We start from the raw sequence: 24327 nt of genomic DNA, 5'->3' as shown, positions 1-24327 counted from the left end.
TAAAGCATGTGGTAGAGACCCTTAAACACAAAAGTTGAGATAAAAAGGACACATTTTGTAGTCTGATTTTTTTTTTTTAAACATTGAGAAATAAAATTTTATTTTTCCACAAACAGTCAACAAAATTCTTCTAATTTCTCTCCACACTTCTACATTCAAAATAAAACAACTGTTTAGTAGAAAACACTGGCAGTTGCTGGGAAACTTGTGAACAAGTCCAGATGTGTCAGTGTGGGAGTTTGCGAAGCAAGGAGGGCTCTAAAACAAATGTTTCAAAGGATAGATTTTCTATTGTACAAAGAAATCAGTGAATATATTGATTTCAGAAAAGCCAACAGATAAAAACTCAACATATCAGCATATGTGGTTATGACAAAACATTATAAAAAAAAAAAATTTTTTTTTTTAAAACACACACACACACACACACACACACACACACACACACACACACACACACACACCACAAGCTGTGAGCTTCCATTACCCTACACAAGCAACATTTCACCGTAATTTTTACACAATTGCGAGTTGATAAATTATATTCTTTAAGAATTATAAACCCTTATAAAATCTGAATCAGCAAATAGTGTCTTACAATCCGATTGTAACCCTACCTGGCTGAAGGCATAAGGATGGCTTGAAGTGAAGTTGATGCTCACTGGAATGAACTAACAGCCAAAGGTGGTTACACGATTTGACCACTTCATTGATATTGCCCACTTTCATTGGACGTTCAGAAACGCCCATCCTCTTTGGAAACGCCCACAGATTACTACATTGAGATTGCCTACTTTGAATGGACAGCTGAAAAGCGCCCATTCCGGTTTGAAAACATCCACAGATTGTGCAACGCCCATTTACTGTTCCGCAGAGATACTTCTTCTGGGATGAGGTGCCCTTCTGGAGAAAGAAATTATATTTGCAAATATTCACTTTGTAGACGCTTTTTATCCACAGCGTCAAAGCGATAAAGACATGATTAATATTAAAACGCTCTCTGCGTATTTTTTAATTTTGTATTATTGTTAATTTATGTAAACATGCGCTAGATGATGGTTTTCGACTGTTACGTCGCGTCTCTTGTTTTGCAAGGCAGCAGATCAGGAGCAACAGGAGAGGGACGCTCGACACTTGAGAGGGTCAAAGTGCGTAAAAAATGCGCATTAATTAGTATTGACGTTGCTTGAGAGGGAAATGTGCATTAGTTCATAAGGTGAACAATCAGATGGCAGAGCTAATATAAGTTCTTTCCTTTCCTTTTTGTTAAACTTAACTGTGGTCTGTCCAATTGTTGCTCTGCTAAAACATAACGTTATATATATGATAAAGAATAATAAAGTAAGCCCTTAAACTGATGCTGAACTGATTATATAAAGCAAGCTGTTTTCTACAATTTATGGTGTATAAAACTACATACATAAAGCCTTTGTCAGTCCAGCAAAGTAATAACTTGAGTAACTTTGGAATTTAACTGCATAATGTTAAATATCACCAGGTCTGAATATCAGGCATCATATGCTCAAATTGTGTGTTGCGCAAAGTTTAGTGCCACACTTTCACACAAAAAAGAAGATGAGACAGAAAGAAAGAGCGGAGGGAGGCTGCTAAAGGGGGTGTTACTTTGCAAAATTGGATTCAAAACACCAGCAAGCAAGCAGGTGAATCATGTGATGAAAATATCTAGCTAAAGATCCTGCACAGTGCACGCTGTCTACAGGAAAGTATTTATCCTCAAAATAATTTGGGAGGAAGTCATTTATAAGTTTGTGTTTGCAAGTAAAGCATATTTTAATGAAACTAAAAATTTTAATTTATGGAATAAAAAAAAATGTGTTATATACAGTACATTTTTCAGCTGGTTGAGCATGGCGCTAGCAACACCAGGATCATGGGTTTGATTCCCAGGGAACACACAAATTGCTAAAATGTATACATGTAATGCACTGTAAGTGGCTTTGGATAAAAGTGTCTGCCAAATGCATAAATGTAACACTATTACAATCACAAGGCACCCAGTGAGTGAAAGTGTTCTGAGCATCCAGAGTCAGGTACAGTGGTGAGAGGATTTTTGTGACTTACTGTAAAGGGACATAATCCTAAGAGTTTGATAAGGAGCAAGATAGACATGGGAATCTTAGAATGGAACACTAGTATTAACAGCAACAACCACAGTAGTAGTATTAGCATGAAACCTAATTATTAACAATCAAACTTTGAAAAGTCTGTTAATCATTCTCTGTAACTTTTTTTATTTGTATTTTATTTTTGGAGGGACGGGGGCTTTTTCTTAGTTTGAGCCGCTGCCCCTCAAAATGTCTGTGCATGGTTCCGCATGACAGTATACTTGTTTCCAACAACATTGTTTTACATGTTATGGTGAAAAATCTAAATATTACAACCAATTACACACCCTGCAATGATCACAAAATGTTTTAAAACATGTGTGGATATAGCATAAATCAAAAGGACACTTGTATGGTGTGAGCATGCATAGACCAATTACGGGATCAAAATCCTGTCAAAAGTATTGTGGTCACGGATCCAAAAATAATAAGCATGAATCAAAAAAATAATAAAATGCACATAAAAAATAAAGTGCAAAAATAAATAAAAAGTGCAGATCAAAATGATTAAAAAATAAGCATTAATCAAAAATATATAAAACATTTAAAATATGCGGCCAAATTAGCAAAGTCATCAGAATTGCAAACAAAATCATGTTTTCCTTGGTTATATTACTGTTTTATTTATTTGTACACTTACGCTGTATTTTTCTTTGCTTTTGTTTCCAAGTTCTGCACTTGGGTTTTATGTAAATCAGGGGGTGTTTTGCATACCTATTGGTCCACTAGTTCTTGATCGACAGCTCCTCCTCTAGCCAATCATTCAAAGACGTGAGGTGACGTCACTCCAATGCAACTCTGTGGCTGCTGCTCAATATTATATTATTTGAGGTTAATAGATATGCTGCTTGTGTCGTTTTGAGTATTTTCTGCCAGCTCTATTAGTTATTGATCCAGCTAGTAAAAACCTGCATCAAACATCCATACCAACCCAGCCTTGTTTTTTGTTTTAGATATGCAGCCAATAACCTAAAAACAAGGAAGTCTTAAATAATACCTAAACTAAAACTCCGCTAACTAAATTCAGCTGACTCGATACATGTGTTTATGGACTATGATAATGGCCGACTCGGACAACACATTGTTTCCTATTGCTGGCAGAAAATACTCAAAACAGACACAAGCAGCATATCTATCAAGCACAAATAATATAATATTGAGCAGCAGCCACTGAGTTGCATTGGAGTGACATCACTTCCCCTCTGAATGATTGGCTAGAGCAGGAGCTGTCGATCAACAATTAATTTACATAAAACTCTACTCACAAGTTTTGGAAAACCAAGTGCAGAACTTGGAAACAAAAGCAAAGGAAAATACAGCACAAGCATACAAATAAATTAAAAATTGTCAGAGAGCACAAAAAGCAGTAATATAACCAAGGAAAACATGATTTTGTTTGCACTTTGCTTTAATTTGCTTAATGTTTGCTTTTATTTATTTTTTTGCAGCATATTTTAAATCCGTGTGTGTATATGTGTATATATATATATATATATATATATATTTGATTCATGCTTATTTTTCTTTCTGTGCTAATTATTTTGATATGTGCTTTTTATTTATTTTTGCGTTTATTTTTTTGATCTGTGCTTATTTTTTGATTCAAGCTTATTATTGTTGGATCCGTGACCCAATAATGTTGACGGGATTTTGATCCCATACAAAAGCAATATGTGTTAGTGTGTGCTCATTAAACCTTTAGCAATGTGAACGCACGAGGGCTCCGTTTGTAGTAGAGGCTCATGTAGCCTACATTCGAAGCAACCGACTGCACAACAAAAGACACGTGGAGCTCGATTTACACCGGCGGGACGCACTCCAATGGTCGATAAATAATACCCCCAGGGCAGCGTCTGTTCAACACTATTAGTCATAAATACAGCAACACAGAGCCTTGCCCATTTATAAAGCTTCAGTGCGGCAAAACTGTGGATACTGTTCACGCTTTGAGAAAGTCTGTAGGATCACGAGTTTGCGATATTAGATTTGCGGCAAAACTGACAAATGCATACCAACATTACTGCAGAGAGCTAGAACCTGGCATGGCATTATTATAGGCAATGGGAAAAAATATCTACCTCAACAACTAACATTTGTTGCAAGTCATGATTTCATCTAAATTAAATCAGCTGCAGGGCATGCATCAGTATTGCTCATAGTAAAATGGAAAATGTATCATGAGACACTCCTTTCCAATACGACAACAATGTACTTTTGAGAAATGGCACTGAGTTGACAGCACATGGTCAAGCAGATCAGACCTCAGACCCAACAGTGTTGGCACACAAACCCCGTGTTCAATAAAACATGTTTACTGTACCTGAGCTTCTTTTCCTCGAGTTTAATCTTTTTGGCTTTAGGTTCATCGGACGTCATGCTGTAATTATCGTTTACTATCTATCAGACACACTTGGAAGCGAATGAATTAAGTATCTGTCGTTTTATGTATCTGACAATTATACCACAGTCCGTTAGCTGCCCCCGTATTGCCGGAGCAAAAATTATTTCACAGCCTAATATAAACTTCTATAGAGCACCGCATTTCCAAAAGTATTGTTTATCATATTTCTTATAAAACATTTTTAATTGAGACTCAATTCTGTTCCGTGTTTTATATCAACTTTACATTTGAGTCAGGCGTTTATTTCGAGGCATGCACTGAGGAGGAGGATTGTCACATCTGCAAGGCAGGAAGGAGTATTTGGTAGAAAACATTCACCAAGACAGCTGTGTGGTGTTAAATCTTATTTAGAATAAGTTTTCGATCTTTTTATTATTGGACATTTGGCTGTCTGGGTTTGTTCGCTGACATTATTACCCCAAATAATCGGTAGACATTGAAGAGCCTGTAACTTCTCTGTCGGCATACACAATTTTTAGGCTTAGTGTTTTTTTTGTGTGTTTTATTAAAACGTTCATGGTTCCGTTTGCATCGCACATTCCAGCATTATCTTTAACAATTCTGGTTGTTTTGGTTGTATTTTTGGGGTACTAATATATATATATATATATATATATATATATATATATATATATATATATATATATATATATATATATATTAGTACCCCAAAATACTATATATACTGTATATATATATATATATATATATATATATATAATTGCACACACACACACACACACACTGGTGGCAATAGTTTGTAATAATGTACATATTTTGCTGTTTCGGCAGGAAATTGGTACATTTAATTCATCAAAGTGGCACGCAACTGATCACACAGCATAGTCAGGACATTACTGATGTAAATACCGAACCATCACTATTTTGAAAAAAAAAAGTAATTTTTGAAAAAAATCTAGACAGGCCCCATTTCCAGCAGCCATCACTCCAACACCTTTTCCTTGAGGACTCATGCTAAATTGCTAATTTGGTCATGGAAAATCACTTGCCATTATATCAAACACCGCTGAAAGCTATTTGGCTCGTTAAATTAAGCTTAACATTGTATTTGTGTTTGTTTTTCAGTTGGTAAATGGTCTGCACTTATAGCGCTTTTTTTTTTTTTTTTTTAACCTTAGAGGTTACCAAAGCGCTTTACACTGTGTCCCAATCACCCATTCACACACACACACACTCATACACCAATGACGGCAGAGCTGCCATGCAAGGTGCTAGCCTGCCATTGGGAGCAACATGGGGTTCAGTGTCTTGCCCAAGGACACTTCGGCATGTGGAGTCATGTGGGCCGGAAATCGAACCGCCAACCCTGCTATTGGCAGGCGACCCACTCTACCAACTGAGCCACAGCCGCAATATTAGGTAAAAAAAATGTCAGTTAATTATTGTTTTGAGGATTGAAGGCTTTACATTTCTTGAAATTGGCAAAAAGCCGAAGCTCCAGCCAACCTCCATTCCCTTAAAACTATCTTTCTAGCGATAATGACACTGGTTAGGACCCAACTTTTTATGTGTCTATTCTCTACATCGATGACCACCCCATCGCCCAAAGTACAGAATCTGGAGCAAAATGAAACCCGAGTGCCCAATACGTCACACACAAAACTCTGAACCTTCGACCAAAATTGTTGTATCGTAACACACCACCAAAAGACATTGGTTATGTCTCCATCCTCTGACTGGCATCGCCAGCAGGTGGGTGTGTCTTTAAGACCAAGTCTATACAATCTAGTGGGGGTCCAATATAATCAGTGTAAAATCTTTAATTGCATAAGGCGCACCCTTGCTTCTCTAGATGCAGACTTAAAAAAAATTAATTAATCCTACCCCACACTCCCTCCTCCAATATCAAATTTAAATCTTTCTCCCATAATCTCTTGATAGAAGTTAATGCTACATTCCCCAGACTCTGAATTACACTGATGCCTCATAAGCTTTTCCAAAAGCAGTAAGCACTCCCAGAGTGTCTGCCTGTTTAGGGGGTGTATGCTTTTCCCAAAAATAGTACAGATCAGATGGCGCTGCTGTAAATACCTAAAAAACCGAGATCTAGGAATCCCAAAATGTTGAACAAAATTTTCAAAAGATCTCAACACTCTGCTCTCATACTGTAGGTCACCGAGTGTAGTAACTCCCCTCATAATCCACTCTGACCAGCAGAAAGGGGACTTATTAATACACAATTTTGGGTTCAGCCATATGCTCGAAGCAACATTTAAATAAATGTCTGAATTAAACACTCTGTACACTTTTGTCCATACCAAGTGCAAATGGAGGATAACGATGTGTAACTTAACTTCTCCGGTTTGTTTGATAGAAAGGCTTTGCAATGGTGAAATAGAGGCAAGAACTTCTGTTCAACATAAAAACAGAGGTGCTCTCTCAGGTGGATGTGACCATTCCAAATGTCTGGGACCAAAAGCATAATAATAAAACAAAATCTTAGGTAGGCCTAGCCCAACTTTCTCGATCGGCCTGTGCAGATTACTTAAAAATATAATCTGGGACGTTTACCATTCCAAATTAAGGACTTCCCTATTCTATCACAACCCTCTACAATCATGTTGGAGAAAGAATGGTCTTTGGCTAGTAAGTTTTAGCTTTTACTCGCCAGACTTTTGACGATATGTATGCATAATGTAACTAAAAAATATATTAAGCAAAATGAGAGAGGGGGCCTCTTCATATAAATTCATGCAATATAGTATAGTTATTTTTTATATATATATATATATATATATATATATATATATTTAGCTTTATGATTTTAATCACATTTTAGCTTTTTAAATATTTCACATTCTATCAATTTATATGATGTCATAAAATCGAATTTTTAATAATGTTACAAGCTGCTGTCACTGTTTGAAATTTCGTACACATTTTTATCAAAACAATTCACAAGGTAGGAACCTAATAATGAAAATTAGGTGTCATGATTGTGAAAATTGGTAGATAATTAATTGTCAAACAAATAATTACGATTATGGTGATTAATTGCCTGTTTTAGGGCTATGATGATTAATTGTATGTTTTAAGTTTTTCACGAATATATGTTGATTAATTACCATACAAACTCACTGTGTGTGTTTCATGCATACACAAAGTCATTTATACAAATTTAGCTTGGGTCATATAATAAAATAAGGGTATATGATTTCCTTTTCAGGCTTCAAAAATGTATGAATATATAATATACAAATTAAAAGTATCAAATTTAAAATAATTAAAATAATATTTTAATTATCAAAATAGGTCTAAATAACTAAAATAGCCTATATCTGTCTTATTTGTCCGATTTACTTTTGATCCATTGGACTTTTTCAATGTTTTGTTTTCTTTTGCTTTTGTAACCCAGCCAACTTGTTTAGCTGTTGTATTATATTATTTTATTGTAAAGGAGGACACGGGGAACTCAAGCGGTTTAATTAAGTAACTTGGGTTTTTACAGGGGTGCCACAACATGTCAGCTTCACACTTCCAAAATAACTTCAGAATACTCTTTTCAGCTTCATAGTGCGCTTCTAGACCCAGGCTCTCTCTCCCGGTCTGCTGGCGGTGTGACTCTTTTATGCCGTTCTCCCCGTGCTCACTGTAATTAGAGACAGGTGTTAGCAGGGGCGAACATTTCATCAAAATGTTGGGGGGGCAATAAACATAACAATTCTCAAGAGCAATTTTTGAAGGGGACACCAAGGTTTTTTTTGTTGTTGCCCCATTTGCATTTGTATTATTTTATTTCTTAAACAATTATTTTAAGAATATATCATTATATTATTTACATTACACATATTTTAATGATATTTTGGGGGGGGGGGCAACCCTCAGATAGGGTTAAAAAGGGTCAAAATTAACTTAATTTACTTAATGCCTTGTTTTGGCCACTGAAAAGCACCCGGCAGATAAGCCGTTACCAGGTAGTATGCTGTCAGAGCCAAAGCTTCTGATTTAGACCAATTAACGCTGTATACCAAGAACTTAGAAAAGGAATTAATGGGGGGGTCCCATGGCACCATGCGAGGGATGGACGTGTGAATGGCGAGCTCTGCAACCAATGCAATGCCCTTCATAAAGTCAATGGAATGAGTAAGTTATTGTGTGATACTGTCTATGAAGCTGAGTGGACCTAGCTCACTGAAAGTCACTTTACTGTCAGAGGCAACTGGGCGACTTTTTTGTTTCTTTCTGTGCTGGTTCCACCTAGCGGCTGGAGTTTGTTTTGTGGAGGAAAGCACCTTCAGAACAGGTATGTGGATGAATCTACACGTCTTTGTGTTTATCCCGCCTATTGGCTGGAGTTTGTTTTATAGATTATTTTCTGATGTGTAATTCTCACAAAATTTGTATAAAAGCACCGGACTTGAGCAATCTGATGGTAAAGTTGTCACGGGGACTCTCGTAGGCATACGTGGACTGTTTGAGTTTAGAAGGATGGACGACGGTTGGCCCTGTCGTGCACAGGGTTAATGCGCATTTATTTATTTTTTGGTTCGGGGGGTTGGGGGGTTCAGGGTTTGATTGTTGCACTAATGTTGGAATGTGCATGGTCTTCATTTTATTTTTGACACACAATCAATTTTTTTCTAATATGTAAAATGTTAGTATGAGTGGATTGTCTCTCTCCACGTGGAATGCGAATGGGTTGCGGAACCCCATAAAAAGAAGGAAGGTTATTTATTTTCTTAAATGTAATAAATATGATATTGTGTTTATTCAATAAACGCATCTTGCACTGCAGGAAGCTGAAACATTTGGGAAGATGTGGGGTAGACATGTTTTCTTTAGTGCTGGCTCAAGTAATAGCAGGGGAGTCATTACATTGATAATTAAACACCAAATGTCTCAAACTGATTAATGATAAATTAGGAAGTCATTATTGTTTTAGCAGAAATTCAGGGGATTTTGAAAAAGTGATTTTGGCAAATATTTACGCACCTAACGTTGATGATCGGGGCTTTTTTATAGATCTTGAAGGGATGTTGCAAGCCACTGGCACCCCTCATTATGTAAACCAAGCGAGTGTAAGAGTTACCCTCCGATTTCCCTGATTCATATACGGTTCGAGAATACTTTTATTGGATGGATTAAGTTACTTTAAGCGTGTGGCACATCGGGAATCCGGACAAGTGTTTCCAACTTAATTGCGGAGCACCGGTCCTGGAAGTGCCCAGGTTCCCCGCAGACACCTGCAGCAGTGGATTCACCAGCCTGTGGCAGAGAGGGTAAGGGCAACCAGGGGAGTTCAACGGTCCACAGGACCGGGGAACGGGTTTTGGGGTCATGATTCCCCATTTCTGGGGAATCGGAACAGGATGAGGGGAAGGAGAGGGAGATGGAGGAGAGAGAGAAGAGGAAGAGGACTCGCCAGCCCCCGAATACACCAATGTATGGTCCTCAGCCAGCTGGACCGCCTCATCCAGCAACGCTGGGCAGTGGCACTGGACCCACTCTGCCGTTCCTTTCGGTAGCCGAGGAATTAACTGCTCCAGCACCACCAGATTCCCATCTTGGAAAGCGTGACATGCGTAATGGCCATGAGTGGGTCCAGGGTCCTCCGCTTGAGCCTGGAAAAGCACCTGGAACCGCTGCTCCTTTTCCAGTCACAGCTCAAGCAGAGACTGATGTTGCACTTGGTGCTGGTGAGGGTCTTGAATACTCCCTCCTAATCCTGGGTTTGGGCACCACTGTAACCACTGGATATGTCAAGAGGAGGAAGCAGGAATCTGCGTATTCTTTTCTCAATGAAGCCATCTATTTACAATATGCAACGTGGCTTTTCAGCACACACACACACACACTTAAACACATACTCAGGCGTTGAAGCATAGCTATCTCTCCTCTGGCTGTTCAGACTGCCCTTTTATCCCTCCCAGCTGTCACTGCAAACACAAACAGCTGTTAGAGATAATTTCCCACAGGTGTCAATCCTTACCATTTTTACTCTCTCTGCCTCGCTCTTCACAGACGTCACTCGGCCACATCACCACACCTACGTTAGCTTGCCACAAAACAATAAAACTCGCTATATATGTTTGTGAGAGTGTACTGTATGTTTTCAATCCACAGAACTCCAGAATCCTGGATGATGTGAGCTTTCATCCGTGTGTCTTGATTTGATCAACATTATCTTCTATTGTATGGAAAAGAGCATCTTTGACATTCTGCTATAAATAACTTGAAACCCATGAGGGTGAGTAATTAATGACTGAATTTTAATGTCAGGGTTAACTATTCCTTTAAAAGATAATTCTTAGTATGGAATTACACTGTTAAAGCACCTTTTATTATTTCAATGCATGTCATTGAAACTTAATAGTACTCACTATTGTCCTATAGATTTTGGTGTGGGACATGGAATCTTAACCATCAGAAGCTTCCTAATCTGAAAGGAAGTCTCAGTGTGCAGTCTGGAGCTCCTAATCCTGAACATTGACCTTAAAATCCAACAATTAGCAATCTCTGGTAAGTCAGACCCCCTTTATAAACTTCTGTCATTACTCATTGCCAGGTGGGGCATTTAAAAGATGTAAATGTGGAGTTAAAATTAGAGATGCACCGATCGACCGGCCAGGGACCAGAATTAGCCGATTTTCCGCATGCTCGGCCCAGACCGGTGATCGGCCGGTCAGCCTCATGTCTTTCCGATTTCAAGCCGGTCCGTTTTGTTGCCAGCGGCGCAGGCAATAACGTCACAGCCACAGGTAAACATGTCATTGCCGTGGAAGATCTTCACTGTGAGTGAAGAATACTTAAAGTTCGAAATGTGTAATAATTGTTAGGCCAAAGTAAACCGCGGGGGAACCACCACAATAACTTTCGGAACAATAAACCTAATTAGACATTTATAAAACCATCACCCAGCTGAAAATGCCCATTTTAAAAAAGAAGCTAAAAAGTGAAAGCGGCTAAAGCTAGCCAGAGCTCAGAGCCAGCCACAAGTCAGCAGCCTCTCCCATCATCCCTTGGTATGAGCAATGAAAAGACCAAAGCAATTACGAGGAAAATTATGGAATTCATGGCCCTGGATGACCAGCTGTTCTCCATAGTTGAGGACAGAGGCTTCAGAAATCGGATAAATTTCCTCGATACAGAGTAGGTGGTTATTTTCCGACGTCGCGTTGCCCGAGTTGTTTAATCTCGTGTCATGTAATGCACACAGCCTGTTATCTGTCAACATTTGGGTACACAAATCCGGGAGAGGGGAAGTGGGGTGCTGGATGGCAGAGGCAGGCTAAATACATACAAATTGTGCCGTTGTGATTTAACGTAATGTTTCCCACCGTATCCGATATTAAAATCAGTGCGACACATTGCAAAAGGCGTGGGCATTGTCGATATGGCTTCGGGATATGAAATTCAATTCTTCCATCCAGCTGTTGTTAAATGTACATGTATATTTTGTTTTTTTCACTGGAGCACCAGCTGAGTCTTCTCCTCCCATCTACCAGTGATGCTTGATTTAACATCTCGCGTCTACTTCCTGCGCGGATATCAACAGCGCAAATGGGTTTTGGTTGCCAGATTTAGGTCATCCATGATTTGTAATGTGTATGATGTGTCGATTGTGTGAGTAGGATGCGTTTCATTCAAGATCTGGCAACTGGACCACCTTGGAATAATATATTGATGTGATTATTCATATAATTTGGTTTGGGCCATACAAATTACAGGAGTTTTTTTGGGAGAAATAACAAAATAGGAGACTCCCGGGAAAAACGGGAGTGTTGACAGGCACAAGCCGATTCCGAAGCAGTGCTCAGTTTTACAACTGATATTTGGACATCTAACGTAAGTTGAGCGTATTGGACACTTCAGTTTTTCAGATCTTTGGAATTTTTTTGTTAGACGAGTAATAAAGAGAAAAAGGTCCATTTATAAAAATAGTGGAAAATGACATCCGTTATATAAAGCAACTCATTTGCAGTTAATTGTTATTTCTACCTCTTTCCAGTCACAGAGCACTTTATTTTGAGGGTTGTTTAAGTGAGAGAAGATCCTGTAACTTAGTGCAGTTTGGGGGAAATTGTAATGTTTCGGAAAATCAGAAAGAATCGGTATCGGCAGGTCACATTTGCAAACAAATCGGAAATCGAAATCGGCCAAGAAAATTGCAATCGGTGCATCTCTAGTTAAAATGCTCATGGAAGGAAACTTAAAAATGGAATCTGACATAACTTTCCTCTTATGCCATACTGGATTGAAAGTGAATTGACTTGATATGTACAGAGAGAAATATAAAATATTCAAAGATGTGAAATATGTGACCAAACATGGGAAATTCCAGGTCAGAACATCAGGCTGGCTAGAGATGTTTCAGAGGATGATATGCCATAAAACTTATTAGAGGTGCCTTTTTCTAAGTGACAAATCATACAGGATTGCAGCCTGCACACAATCTCCCTTATTTTTAAAACATTTAAGTTAAGTTTGTCATCATACTATTTATCTTTGTTTTGGGGGAAGAAACTGGGAATTTGCAAGTGAAAGTATTTCCTTTGGGAATCTTTATCTTCAGATAAGTAACATTCCATTGATGTGTTACATTTAAGTTTAATACTTTACAATAAGGTACAAATGTTGTATACATTTGTTAACTTAAAAGTGATAAAAAATGAACTAACAATGAACAATGGTTTTACAGCAATTAATGTTAATTTCTATAAATACACAAACATATAATTGAAAGTTGTTTTAATATTCGTTAATGCATAATGAACTAACATAAAATAAAAAATTATATATTCATACAACAATATACAGGTGAAACTCGAAAAATTAGAATATCGTGCAAAAGTTCATTAATTTCAGTAATTCAACTTAAAAGGTGAAACTAATATATTATATAGACTCATTACAAGCAAAGTAAGATATTTCAAGCCTTTATTTGATATAATGTTGATGATTATGGCTTACAGCTTATGAAAACCCCAAATTCAGAATCTCAGAAAATTAGAATATTGTGAAAAGGTTCAGTATTGTAGGCTCAAAGTGTCACACTCTAATCAGCTAAACACCTGCAAAGGGTTCCTGAGTCTTTAAATGGTCTCTCAGTCTGGTTCAGTTCAATTCACAATCATGGGGAAGACTGCTGACCTGACAGTTGTGCAGAAAACCCGTCATTGACACCCTCCACAAGGAGGGAAAGCCTCAAAAGGTAATTGCAAAAGAAGTTGGATGTTCTCAAAGTGCTGTATCAAAGCACATTAATAGAAAGTTAAGTGGAAGGGAAAAGTGTGGAAGAAAAAGGTGCACAAGCAGCAGGGATGACCGTAGCCTGGAAAGGATTGTCAGGAAAAGGCCATTCAAATGTGTGGGGGAGCTTCACAAGGAGTGGACTGAGGCTGGAGTTACTGCATCAAGAGCCACCACACACAGACGGGTCCTGGACATGGGCTTCAAATGTCAAACGTCTTACCTGGGCTTAAGAAAAAAAGAACTGGTCTGTTGCTCAGTGGTCCAAAGTCCTCTTTTCTGATGAGAGCAAATTTTGCATCTCATTTGGAAACCAAGGTCCCAGAGTCTGGAAGAAGAATGGAGAGGCACACAATCCAAGATGCTTGAAGTCCAGTGTGAAGTTTCCACAGTCTGTGTAGGTTTGGGGAGCCATGTCATCGGCTGGTGTTGGTCCACTGTGCTTTATTAAGTCCAGAGTCAACGCATGGCCGTCTACCGGGACATTTTAGAGCACTTCATGCTTCCTTCAGCAGACAAGCTTTATGGAGATGCTGACTTCATTTTCCAGCAGGACTTGGCACCTGCCCACACTGCCAAAAGTACCAAAACCTGGTTCAATGACCATGGTATTACTGTGCTTGATTGGCCAGCAAACTCGCCTGACCTGAACCCCATAGAGAATCTATGGGGCATTGCTAAGAGAAAGATGAGAGACATGAGACCAAACAATGCAGAAGAGCTGAAGGCCGCTATTGAAGCATCTTGGTCTTCCATAACACCTCAGCAGTGCCACAGGCTGATAGCATCCATGCCACGCCGCATTGAGGCAGTAATTAATGCAAAAGGGGCCCAAACCAAGTACGGAGTACATATGCATGATTATACTTTTCAGAGGGCCAACATTTCTGTATTTAAAATCCTTTTTTTTATTGATTTCATGTAATATTCTACTTTTCTGAGATTCTGAATTTGGGGTTTTCATAAGCTGTAAGCCATAATCATAAAGATCATATCAAATAAAGGCTTGAAATATCTTACTTTGCTTGTAATGAGTCTATATAATATATTAGTTTCACCTTTTAAGTTGAATTACTGAAATTAATGAACTTTTGCACGATATTCTAATTTTTCGAGTTTCACCTGTATTTATAAATCAAAATGTGATGTAAAAAAGTCTTGTTTGTTGTAATCCATGACATCTATGTTAATGAATAGAACATTCTTGTAAAGTGCTGTCGATGTAATTCATATTACTTCTCTGACAGAAACACTCTGACTCTGAACATTTGTTATAGTCAGTGTAATTTGAGAATGAGTATTACAAGACTTGGGTTTCATATTAACTGAGGTACTTTACATTAATTACATCATTTAATGTACTACAATCATTGATAATGGTACAAACTCATACTTGAGAATTTCCGCACATAGAGAAATATATTTTTTCATTGAATCATTTGTCATTTCATTACTTTTGTGTTCAGTGGCCTTTCAGTGGGAACAATAATTTTAAGAGGCCTCAGTCACACACAAATGGCCTTTAAATACACAACCATGCATAGAATAACAATCTTCCAATCTTCTCCACAAGCATATCGCAGCTCTGTGGTCAGCAGCAGGTGTATTCTGTCTCAAAAGGAACCTCTACTCAACACTTCCAATCAAGAGATGACACCTCTCATTTGTGTCCAAGAAATTGCTTAGTAATAACTACACGTTAGTTTGCCAAGTACGCCACATTTAAAGCTTTCCAAAGAATTTGCTCTCACAAAGGACACACAATTATTTTTTAAATGTAAATCAAGGGAACTGCTTAATTGCATTTAAAGATATGTATTTAAACCCAAAGCCCTCAGATTTATAATGTATGGAAATAAAATGACGTCCCTGTGTGCTTGTTTCCAGCTCTGACAAATGGCTGTTCATTACGATATGATTATAATGAATTCACTTGAATACACCTGAAAGTTTCATGAGTAGCACAGAGAAAATGTCTTGGAAGTTACCACCAAGAGTCCTTTATTCACTGAAGATTTTTTTATACTATCTAACTTTCCAGACATGCAGTGTAATCTATTACTCATTATCCAGTAACTGAAATCTGAAGTGCACTATCTTTTATACATGAGACAGCAGCTTGTCCCTTTGTTCAAATATATATGTAATAACTGTTTTATTATGGGGCACATATGATGTTGTACTTTATGTGACATTGATGGAATATATATGTGTTATATATACATTCACAAAACAATATTTTCACCCTTTCTAATGTCACCATAACCCAAAACATGCTATTACACATAAAATGCAGCCCTGTAAACTTCACAATGAGGCACTATATCGGGGCTGACAAGGGTACTCTTCCCAATGGATATGTTACAGAAAGATTTTAAGTGAATGCAAGGCAGTGCATCATCTGATAAATTGTTAGCTGTACAGAAAGTGCAGCTTAACATTGTTCCTCTTCAGTATTGTGCTACAAATTCCATAAATACAAATCTATGTTACTACCTAAGGTAAAAGTTACACTTGCCGTCCTTAATTATATCCAAAGAGTGGTATCACATACAAACAAGCCACCTGAGTCTTGTGTAGTAGTTATCCATTTGATCTAAATGGAAGATACATTACTGTGCAAAAGTCTTTGAAGTTTCACATCAACATTTGTCTTAAGATGGTTATTTATATCTGCTACTTTAGTGTCAATAGGAAATATACATTTTCTATTGCGACAAGGAGCCTGCAACAGATGGCATGGCCCTAACAAAGCCCCCCACTGAAAATCGTGTCAGTCTGAGATTACATAAAGTGACAGAAGTAATTGAGACAGCCTAAATAGATAGAATAACTCTGGTGAATTCTCAAAGAAGCTTGGAACATCCTATCTGCCAACAACCAAGGAAAACTGTGTCCAGGTGTAAGTAGGCGAATTGGGGCTGTTTTGGTTGCGTACACACCAAATATTAATTTGGCTCTTTTTCTGTTTACTGGACTTTGTATGACATCGATTAATGAAAACTATTTGTCCTAATTTTTTTAAGAAATCCTCACTTTGAAAGTTTTTCCACAAGTACCTAAAACGTTTGCACAGTACTGTACATTAAGACAGGTCCTTCATCAATATACGTCTATTGAAATACAAACAGAAGCACACTAAAAGTGGTCAAATTTGAATCTATAAATTGTTTTAACTGTAAAAAGACTGGCTTTGATGTTCATTTTAGCCAGGTACCAGAGAAAAACAGTTAAACTGTTGTGATAATTGTGCTTCTCTTTTTGAAGGGATATGAGAAATCTAATTCACATCCTCTCTCACACAAGTTTAACAGAATGAAAGAAAAAATAACAACAATTGTATTAAGAAAGAATGGCATGTCTACATACATTTACATTAAAGTACCGTTTATATAATAGCTAAAGAATATTAAGTTCACAAAAAAAGTCTTTGGCATCCACCATGCAAGATACTTCTCTGTAATGTCTCTGTAGTTGCATGACCCATACAAAAAAATCAAAAGGCATCATCCCATGTAATAAATAGCCAAGCAAAATTCATTATAAATATGAGCTATAAAAGAACAGTTAATTATAGCAAATTATAACTTAACCAATAAAGCCTAAAAGTCAATGTACTTAAAGGGATAATTCACCCAAAAATGAAAATATTCTCACCATTTACTTACCCTCTAAAGAATTAACTTTCTTTCTTCTGCAGAACACAAATTAAGATTTTTTTTTTAGAAGAATATATCTGCTCTGTACATCCATACAATGTAAGTGAATGGTGACTAACACTTAGAAGCTTCAAAAACAGGAACATAAACGCAGTATAAAAGTAATACATACAACTCCAGCGGTTTAGTCCATGCCTTCTGAAGTAATCCAGTCAGTTTGGGTGAGTACAGACCAAAATATAACTCAATTTTCACTATAAACCTTGACATCAGCAGTCTCCTTGGCAACCATGATTCCAAGCTCAATTACCCTTCCTATAGCACCATCAAGTGCTCTGTGCATGTGTCAAACACTAGGAAGTGTAATCAAGTTTGAAATCATGAGTGTGCTTGGAGACTGCAATGTACAGTGAAAAAGGAGTTATATTTTGGTCTGTTCTTATCCAAAACTAGATTAACTAAATTAGATTTGGTCACCATTCACGTGCATTGTATGGACCTACAGAGCTGAAATATTCTTCTAAAAAATCTTGGTTTGTGTTCTGAAAAAGAGAGATAGATATCTGGGATGGCATGATGGTTGGCATTTTTTCTGATGGCATGATGGTTGGCATTTTTTCTGATGGCATTTTTGGGTGAACTATAATTTTTATGTATATTTGCGAATAAACATGATCTGTGATAAGGATCTGATTAATTCAGACAGCATTAAGAAATATAAATATATACATTTTTAATAAGAAAATGTAACTGTCAAAAATTACATTAAAAGTAAATTTCATCATTAACTCCAACATTGTTTGACAGGCATTTACGTCATCATGCCATATTTCTCCAATACAAAATAGAAAACTTCTTCATGCAAAAAAAAAAATATATATACCTAGAATTTGGAAACCCAACATACCAAAAATATATATCTAAAAATCTGCCTCCTATGTAAACCACTATAGTGTAAGATGAAGTTACCGATAGCAAACTTTCAGGACAAAAATAGCCTCCAAAGTAATCAGCAAACTAAGTACCCATACCAGTAAGTAAATAAAAATTGGTAATATCAGTCGCCCCTAAACTAGAACTTAACACTGATGTCCAAAATTTTAAGGATCAGACAGAATCCTTTTTTTCTCCTTGCCACCCCCTTATCAGACGTTTGAAAAGGCAAGGGTGCAGATTTTAAATGGGAAAGAATCTAGTCCTCATTCACTGGTACCAGGGGGTCTTTCGGACCCAACGGAGAGTGAACCCAGCGTCTGTGCGGATCTTGATGGAAGCGGCCTCTGCTTCTCTCACTGTCTCCTTCACAGACTGCATGAGGTTCTGTGCATTGTGCACAAGCATCTCAGTAGCCTTAAAGGAAAGATGCTACAAGTTAAAAATCTCATTCTGTTGCAGATGTTTGATTTCAGTAATTTTTATGTTTAACTTCTGCAGATGCATTATTATACTGTAGGTGGTGGAATGTTGAAGTTTTGAGAGAAAAAGCATGTGCATTTTCCTCACCTGCTCAGATTCTTCCTCACTGATGTTTGTGCGTCCCAGCATAGTGGCCTTCACTGTAGATAGGATCTTCAGCTGAGTGCTGATAGTTGGGATGCGCTCACAAACCTACAATTAACAAAATATATTTGAGGGAAACTTTAGAGCTGCACCTGATCTATGTCAAGGTTCTCACACTTTTTGACCAGTGAATTTCCATGACTTTTGCATGACCTTTCCTGTCATAGGGATTTTTTTAAAGTCATTCAGATTTAGATTGATTCGCTAATGAATCTTTCCAATTCAATTAATTGAAAAGTAGAGACTCAAAATAATGATTCATTACAAATTAGACATCGCAATAGATTGCAAGTAAATATTTTGCCAATAAAATCTTTAAGAGCAGAGTATAACTAGAGACCAGAGCCACTGACCTGCAGAAGGTTAGTGCGTATCCGTTTGTCGGTACATTGCTTGGCTACTTCCTTAGCCAGACGTGTGACCTCATCTGAGGCCTTGGCGATGTCCTTGGCACACTGAATAAGGGCACGTTTATTCCCACTGCCTCCACGCACCAGGCGAGACATCTCTGCCATCAACAGGGCCATGCGCTTCGCTGCTCCAATGATGTCGTTTCCCTACAATGAAAAAACATGCAGAAACGTTTTAAATGAGGACTAGACTATTTGTGCTTTGAGAAACACTGAACTGCATATGATTGCCTCTAAATATTAAAGGTAAAAATACAGAATAATAATAATAATATATTTGGGCATGTAGATAATCTCAATTTTGCCTTTTGTTAATCTGTGTTTGTTGATAATCTAGCTCAATTTCTACATAACCCTTTAGAATTTAATAGTACATTTGACAAAATTTGAGTTAGACAAGCAAAGCGTTTAGAATCACTTTATATTCATCCACTGCATATCAACGCTTGCATCATGCCTTTTGTGAAATTAGGAGGTTCATCGTGTCTCCTCAAATTTGTCTGGAGCAACTGTACATCATTTTATTAAGTGCTGCCAGGAGACACTGCTGAATGACTGTAAAATTTCAGACAATGAGGGCAAAAATGCCAGCTATGCACATATGTTGCCATCCTCCGTTTACCCTGGAACGCCCATACACAGAACTGTACTGGAGGATTGTGAGGACCCACTTTAATGACCAGCTGTGGGTTAAACACTTCCAAATGTCAAGATCTATGTTCTAAGAATTGTCTGCCAAGGTCAGACCTTTCGTTCATGTGAACAAATGGTCAAAGCACGTCGTCGTTTTGCGAATAATGTTTCCATCATCCTAATGGGATTTTTTTTAATCCACCTCTACCTAACGCATAAACTTTAAAGCAAATTTTGTAGAGTTTAGGCACATTCCAAGTGTTTCCATTTAAAATTAGCATGAAAATAGTTGGATGAAAACCAAGCCAATGTCTTTATGGAATGTTGGAATAATTTTACATTTGGGAAATACCATCGTGGACAAAAGTATAGGCAGTGACATAAATTTTGTGTTTCGCAAAGTTTACTGCTTCAGTTGTTGTGGTGCTGATTCACATTGGTTCTAGATTATTGTGCAGAGTGATCAGATGCATTTTAAATAATTGCAAAAAGCTTCATTTGCCAAAAAAATGAACTATGACAAAATGTTCATTTTGGCCCTGGCACAAAATTACCAGCTAACATAATTTCACTAATCATATCAGCATCATTGTGTTCATGTTAGCAATGGTGACCTCTAAAGAAAGACGTGCAGCCATCATCACTTTTCATCTAAATGGCCTCACATGCAAGGAAATTGCTGCAAAGAATATTGTACCTGAAAGAACCATTTACCGGATCATCAAGAACTTAAAGGAGAGAGGTTAAACTGCAGTGAAGAAGGATTCAGGATATCCCAGAGTGTCCAGCAAGTGCCAGGACCGTCTCCTCCTGAGGAGTCAGCTATGGAATCGTGTCACCACCAGTGCAGAGCTTGCTCAATATTGGCAGCAGGTTGGTGTGAGTGCATCTGCACGCACAGTGAGGCAAAGACTTTTGGACAAAGGCCTGGTCTCAAGAAGTGCAGCAAAGAAGCCACTTCTCTCCAAGAAAAACATCAAGGAAAGACTGAAATTATACAGGAAGTATAAGGATTGGACAGCAGAAGACTGGTGCAAAGTTATTTTCTCTGATGAAGCCCCCTTCCGACTGTTTGGGACATCTGGAAAATCGATAGTCCAGAGAAGAAAAGGTGAACGCTACCATGAGTCCTGTGTCGTGCCAACAGTGAAGCATCCTGAGACCATCCATGTGTGGGGTTGATTTTTATCCAAGGGAGTGGGTTCTCACAATTCTGCCCAAAAACACTGCCATGAATAAAGAATGTATCAAAATCTCCTGCAAGAGCAACTTCTCCCAACGATCCAGGAGCAATTTGGTGATGATCTGTGCATTTTCCTGCATGATGGAGCACTATGTCTCAAGGCAAGAGTAATGATGAATTGGCTCAGAGATGATTACATTGAAATTTTGGATCCGTGGCCATGCAACTCCCCGGATCTTAATCCCATTGAGAAATTGTGGTCAATCCTCAAAAGGCGAGTGGGCAAGGCGAAAGCCCACAAATTGTGATCAACTCACTAATAAAGCAAGAATGGATCACCATCAGTCAGGATTTGGCCCAGAAGGTGATATCCAGCATGCCAGAGCGAATTGCAAAGGTTATGAAGAACAAGGGTCCTACACAGTAAATATTGACTCTTTGCATATATTCAATGTTTTTTCAATAAAAGCCTTTCAAACTTGTGAAATGCGTATCATTGTTTTCCAGTATACCATAGAAAAAATTATCTACAAATACTGAAGCAGCAAACTTTGCAAAACACAAAATTTATGTCACTGCCAATACTTTTGGCCAAGGCTGTATGAAGCTAAATATTTGGTACTGTAACATGATCAATGGAAAGGAGGAGGCGAGTACCGGCTTTTCAATATAAATAATAGTTTAATGATAAACTTAAAAGAAGACACGAACACACACATGACGGACATGTCCGTAAACAATCTCTCTCTCCCGCACGATACTCTGCAGTCGACCTTTAAACCTCAGAGGCTTGATTAGCCTAATACGTGACCGGGTGCGTAGGATCACAAATGTATGCTCTCATATGGGGACAGCAGAATTAAGATGTGAAGTTTTAAATAATACCAAGCTATAGAAAGTCAGATTTTATATATTAAATTGTTTATTATATTTCCAGGATTGTTTGTTGTTTTTGAGACGTTACAGACATTACAGTTGATTTTCTGTAAAGCTGCTTTTGAACAATATGTACTAGAAAAAGCACAAACAAACAAAAAACTATACAAATACATGATTTGAATTTTAGCATCAGTCATTCTGATCATTCAAAGTGATGGCCAGCATTATCCAATCACTGCCAACCATATTAAAATAAAATTATACATTATAAATTCAGAATCTATGACTGATTACCATTGTCCCAAATATGTTGAGAGGTCCAAACAATATCTGCAGCCTGAAACTGAACTTTTGGTCAGATGTTAGGAGTGAATGCACTTGACTGCATAGGAAAGCTATGCTCCTTTGCTCCTAATTTAGTGAATGATTTAACCTACAGTGTGCTGTCTGTATGCACTGGTCTCAGAATATTTCGAAATGCACTTTATTTTACTTTTTTTATATAAAAAAAGACTATAAATCAGTAAATCGCTCCAATTTTAAAAATGGCATATAGGAAGAAACTAGAAACTAATCTTTTCACTCAACTAGGTTTCAATCTAAAAACATACTTGGGTTTCTTACCAGATGTCGTTTTTGGTGTTTCTCCAAAAGACAAACTCCGCTGTGATCCGTGCCATATTGTTTTGTCACATGACTCTGTGCGTCAAAAGTTTAACCCTATACTCACAGCACAGATTGTTCTGAACTGAGATCAGTCCATTTAAATTAATTTAAATTAGGCATTGCAGGTTAAGGAGCATTCTACATTTATTATGTTTGTAAACAGGCATGCATAATTTCAGTGTGTTAAAATCTATTATCCCACAATGGCTTTGACAAAGTTCATTTACATGGTTAAAGAAAGCATGTGCAAAACAACAAACAGGCATGTGACATGACTTCAACCTATGTAATTCTCAAGTCAATGGGAAACTGTCATCCATGGCTTCACAGGCTGGCAAAAGCAGAGGGTTTAGCAGCACTAGAGTGAATGGCCCCCCTTTAAACCAGGGCCCAGAAGCATAACCATATAAAAAATGTGCGCTAAGTTACTTGTGAAGCCAATATCAGTTTGTCCAAGATATGCACAACAAACTTGCCATTCCAGTCATTGGCAACCCCCAGCAGCAAAAAAAAAAAAAAAAAACACACTGGCCTCAAATGTGAAGCAACAACAGCAGTAGCAGCTATCTGGTTTCAGCATTCCCACAATAACATCTGGATGCAGAAGGGATGCTGCAGGAAAGCTGAGTACCTTACTGGACCATTTGCGAGTCTCCTGATGCAAAGACTGCGCAGCGGCCAGAATGGGCTGGTTAACTGTCTGATTGGAGGACATTAAGAGTAGCTCGGGCTCATAATCATCTTCGTTGTCTGTGAATTCATCCTCATCCTCTATATCTACATCTGCCTCAGTGGCTTCAAAACCCTCGTCTGTCACTTCAGGCTGAGGAGGTGGAGGAGGACAAGGGGGGAGGAAGAAGCCAGCATGAAGAAAGAAGGACAGAGTTAGTACTAGAAGCACTGGATGGAGGTTTCCAGGAGATGGTTTTGGGAATGGCTTGGTTTAGGACTAGGTGGGACAGGTAGCATTCTGTTTCCAGCCGGGAAATGACTGCCACAGAATTTATCATGTTAAGTCTGACTAGGCAGTTACACCCTGGGTTAAAATAAAGGTAGAGGTGTTGTGTTGTTTATTCTCATGTAAAGTTGAGGATGAAAACTGGGGGTCTGGGTTCATTTGGACGGAGAGCAAATAACACCCCCAACAAGACATTCTTAATGCTACAGTAGGAGTAGCATCTTGGCTTTGGTAGCTTGGGGTGTTAAAATGAGTTAAACCTGAATGATAAATAACCTGAACATATGCCTCTTTTTGAACAAATCTTGAATAATTTGAAGTACTGTACCTGCAAAAACTGAAACGATCATCCTGGGAAGACACTGAATTATATTCATTGGGCCTAGACTTGTTGAACCAATCAATTTCTATCTATTGTCAAGCAATATCTCAGCATCTCATAAATCTGTCTTCTTTGTACCAGTGTTATTATAGTTTTTATGGTTTCTTTTTTATATTCAATCTGTCAACAAAACTAAACAATTTCGTTTAGTTTTTGTTATTTTTCACAGTTTGTCTGTTAGTTTTAATTTTCTTAGTGTTTTGTAGTTTCAGTTTAAAAGAGCTCGCGGTCAGCTCTCTCATTGTTGGGTGTTGATGTAG

At 37.8% G+C, this 24327-nt stretch overlaps 2 protein-coding genes across 5 annotated transcripts in view; both read right to left on the bottom strand.

The window, feature by feature from the left end:
- Positions 1–4590, bottom strand: part of LOC127618260 (adenosine kinase-like) — a 272393-nt gene extending 267803 nt beyond the window's left edge. The window contains exon 1 of one of the 2 annotated variants that reach the window (XM_052090626.1): positions 4447–4590. In XM_052090626.1, the coding sequence (XP_051946586.1) occupies positions 4447–4502 (56 nt within the window). In that variant the 5' untranslated portion in view covers positions 4503–4590. Of the gene's footprint in view, positions 1–617; positions 707–4446 lie in introns of those variants that run through there. The other variant, XM_052090627.1, reaches the window with a different exon arrangement.
- A 10353-nt stretch (positions 4591–14943) lies between these two features.
- Positions 14944–24327, bottom strand: part of LOC127618174 (vinculin-like) — a 77744-nt gene continuing 68360 nt past the window's right edge. Inside the window, exons 20-23 of one of the 3 annotated variants that reach the window (XM_052090470.1) lie at positions 23359–23550; positions 19310–19513; positions 18900–19004; positions 14944–18746 (exon numbers count right to left, since the gene is read on the bottom strand). In XM_052090470.1, coding sequence (XP_051946430.1) covers positions 18600–18746; positions 18900–19004; positions 19310–19513; positions 23359–23550 — 648 coding nt within the window. In that variant the 3' untranslated portion in view covers positions 14944–18599. The remainder of the gene's footprint in view (positions 18747–18899; positions 19005–19309; positions 19514–23358; positions 23551–24327) is intronic. The other 2 variants (XM_052090469.1, XM_052090471.1) reach the window with 2 other exon arrangements.

Source organism: Xyrauchen texanus, chromosome 24 (genome assembly GCF_025860055.1).
Source record: "Xyrauchen texanus isolate HMW12.3.18 chromosome 24, RBS_HiC_50CHRs, whole genome shotgun sequence".
NCBI lineage: Eukaryota > Metazoa > Chordata > Actinopteri > Cypriniformes > Catostomidae > Xyrauchen > Xyrauchen texanus.
Note: the sequence above shows the minus strand (reverse complement) of the source record. Positions and strands in the feature narration are given on the sequence as shown.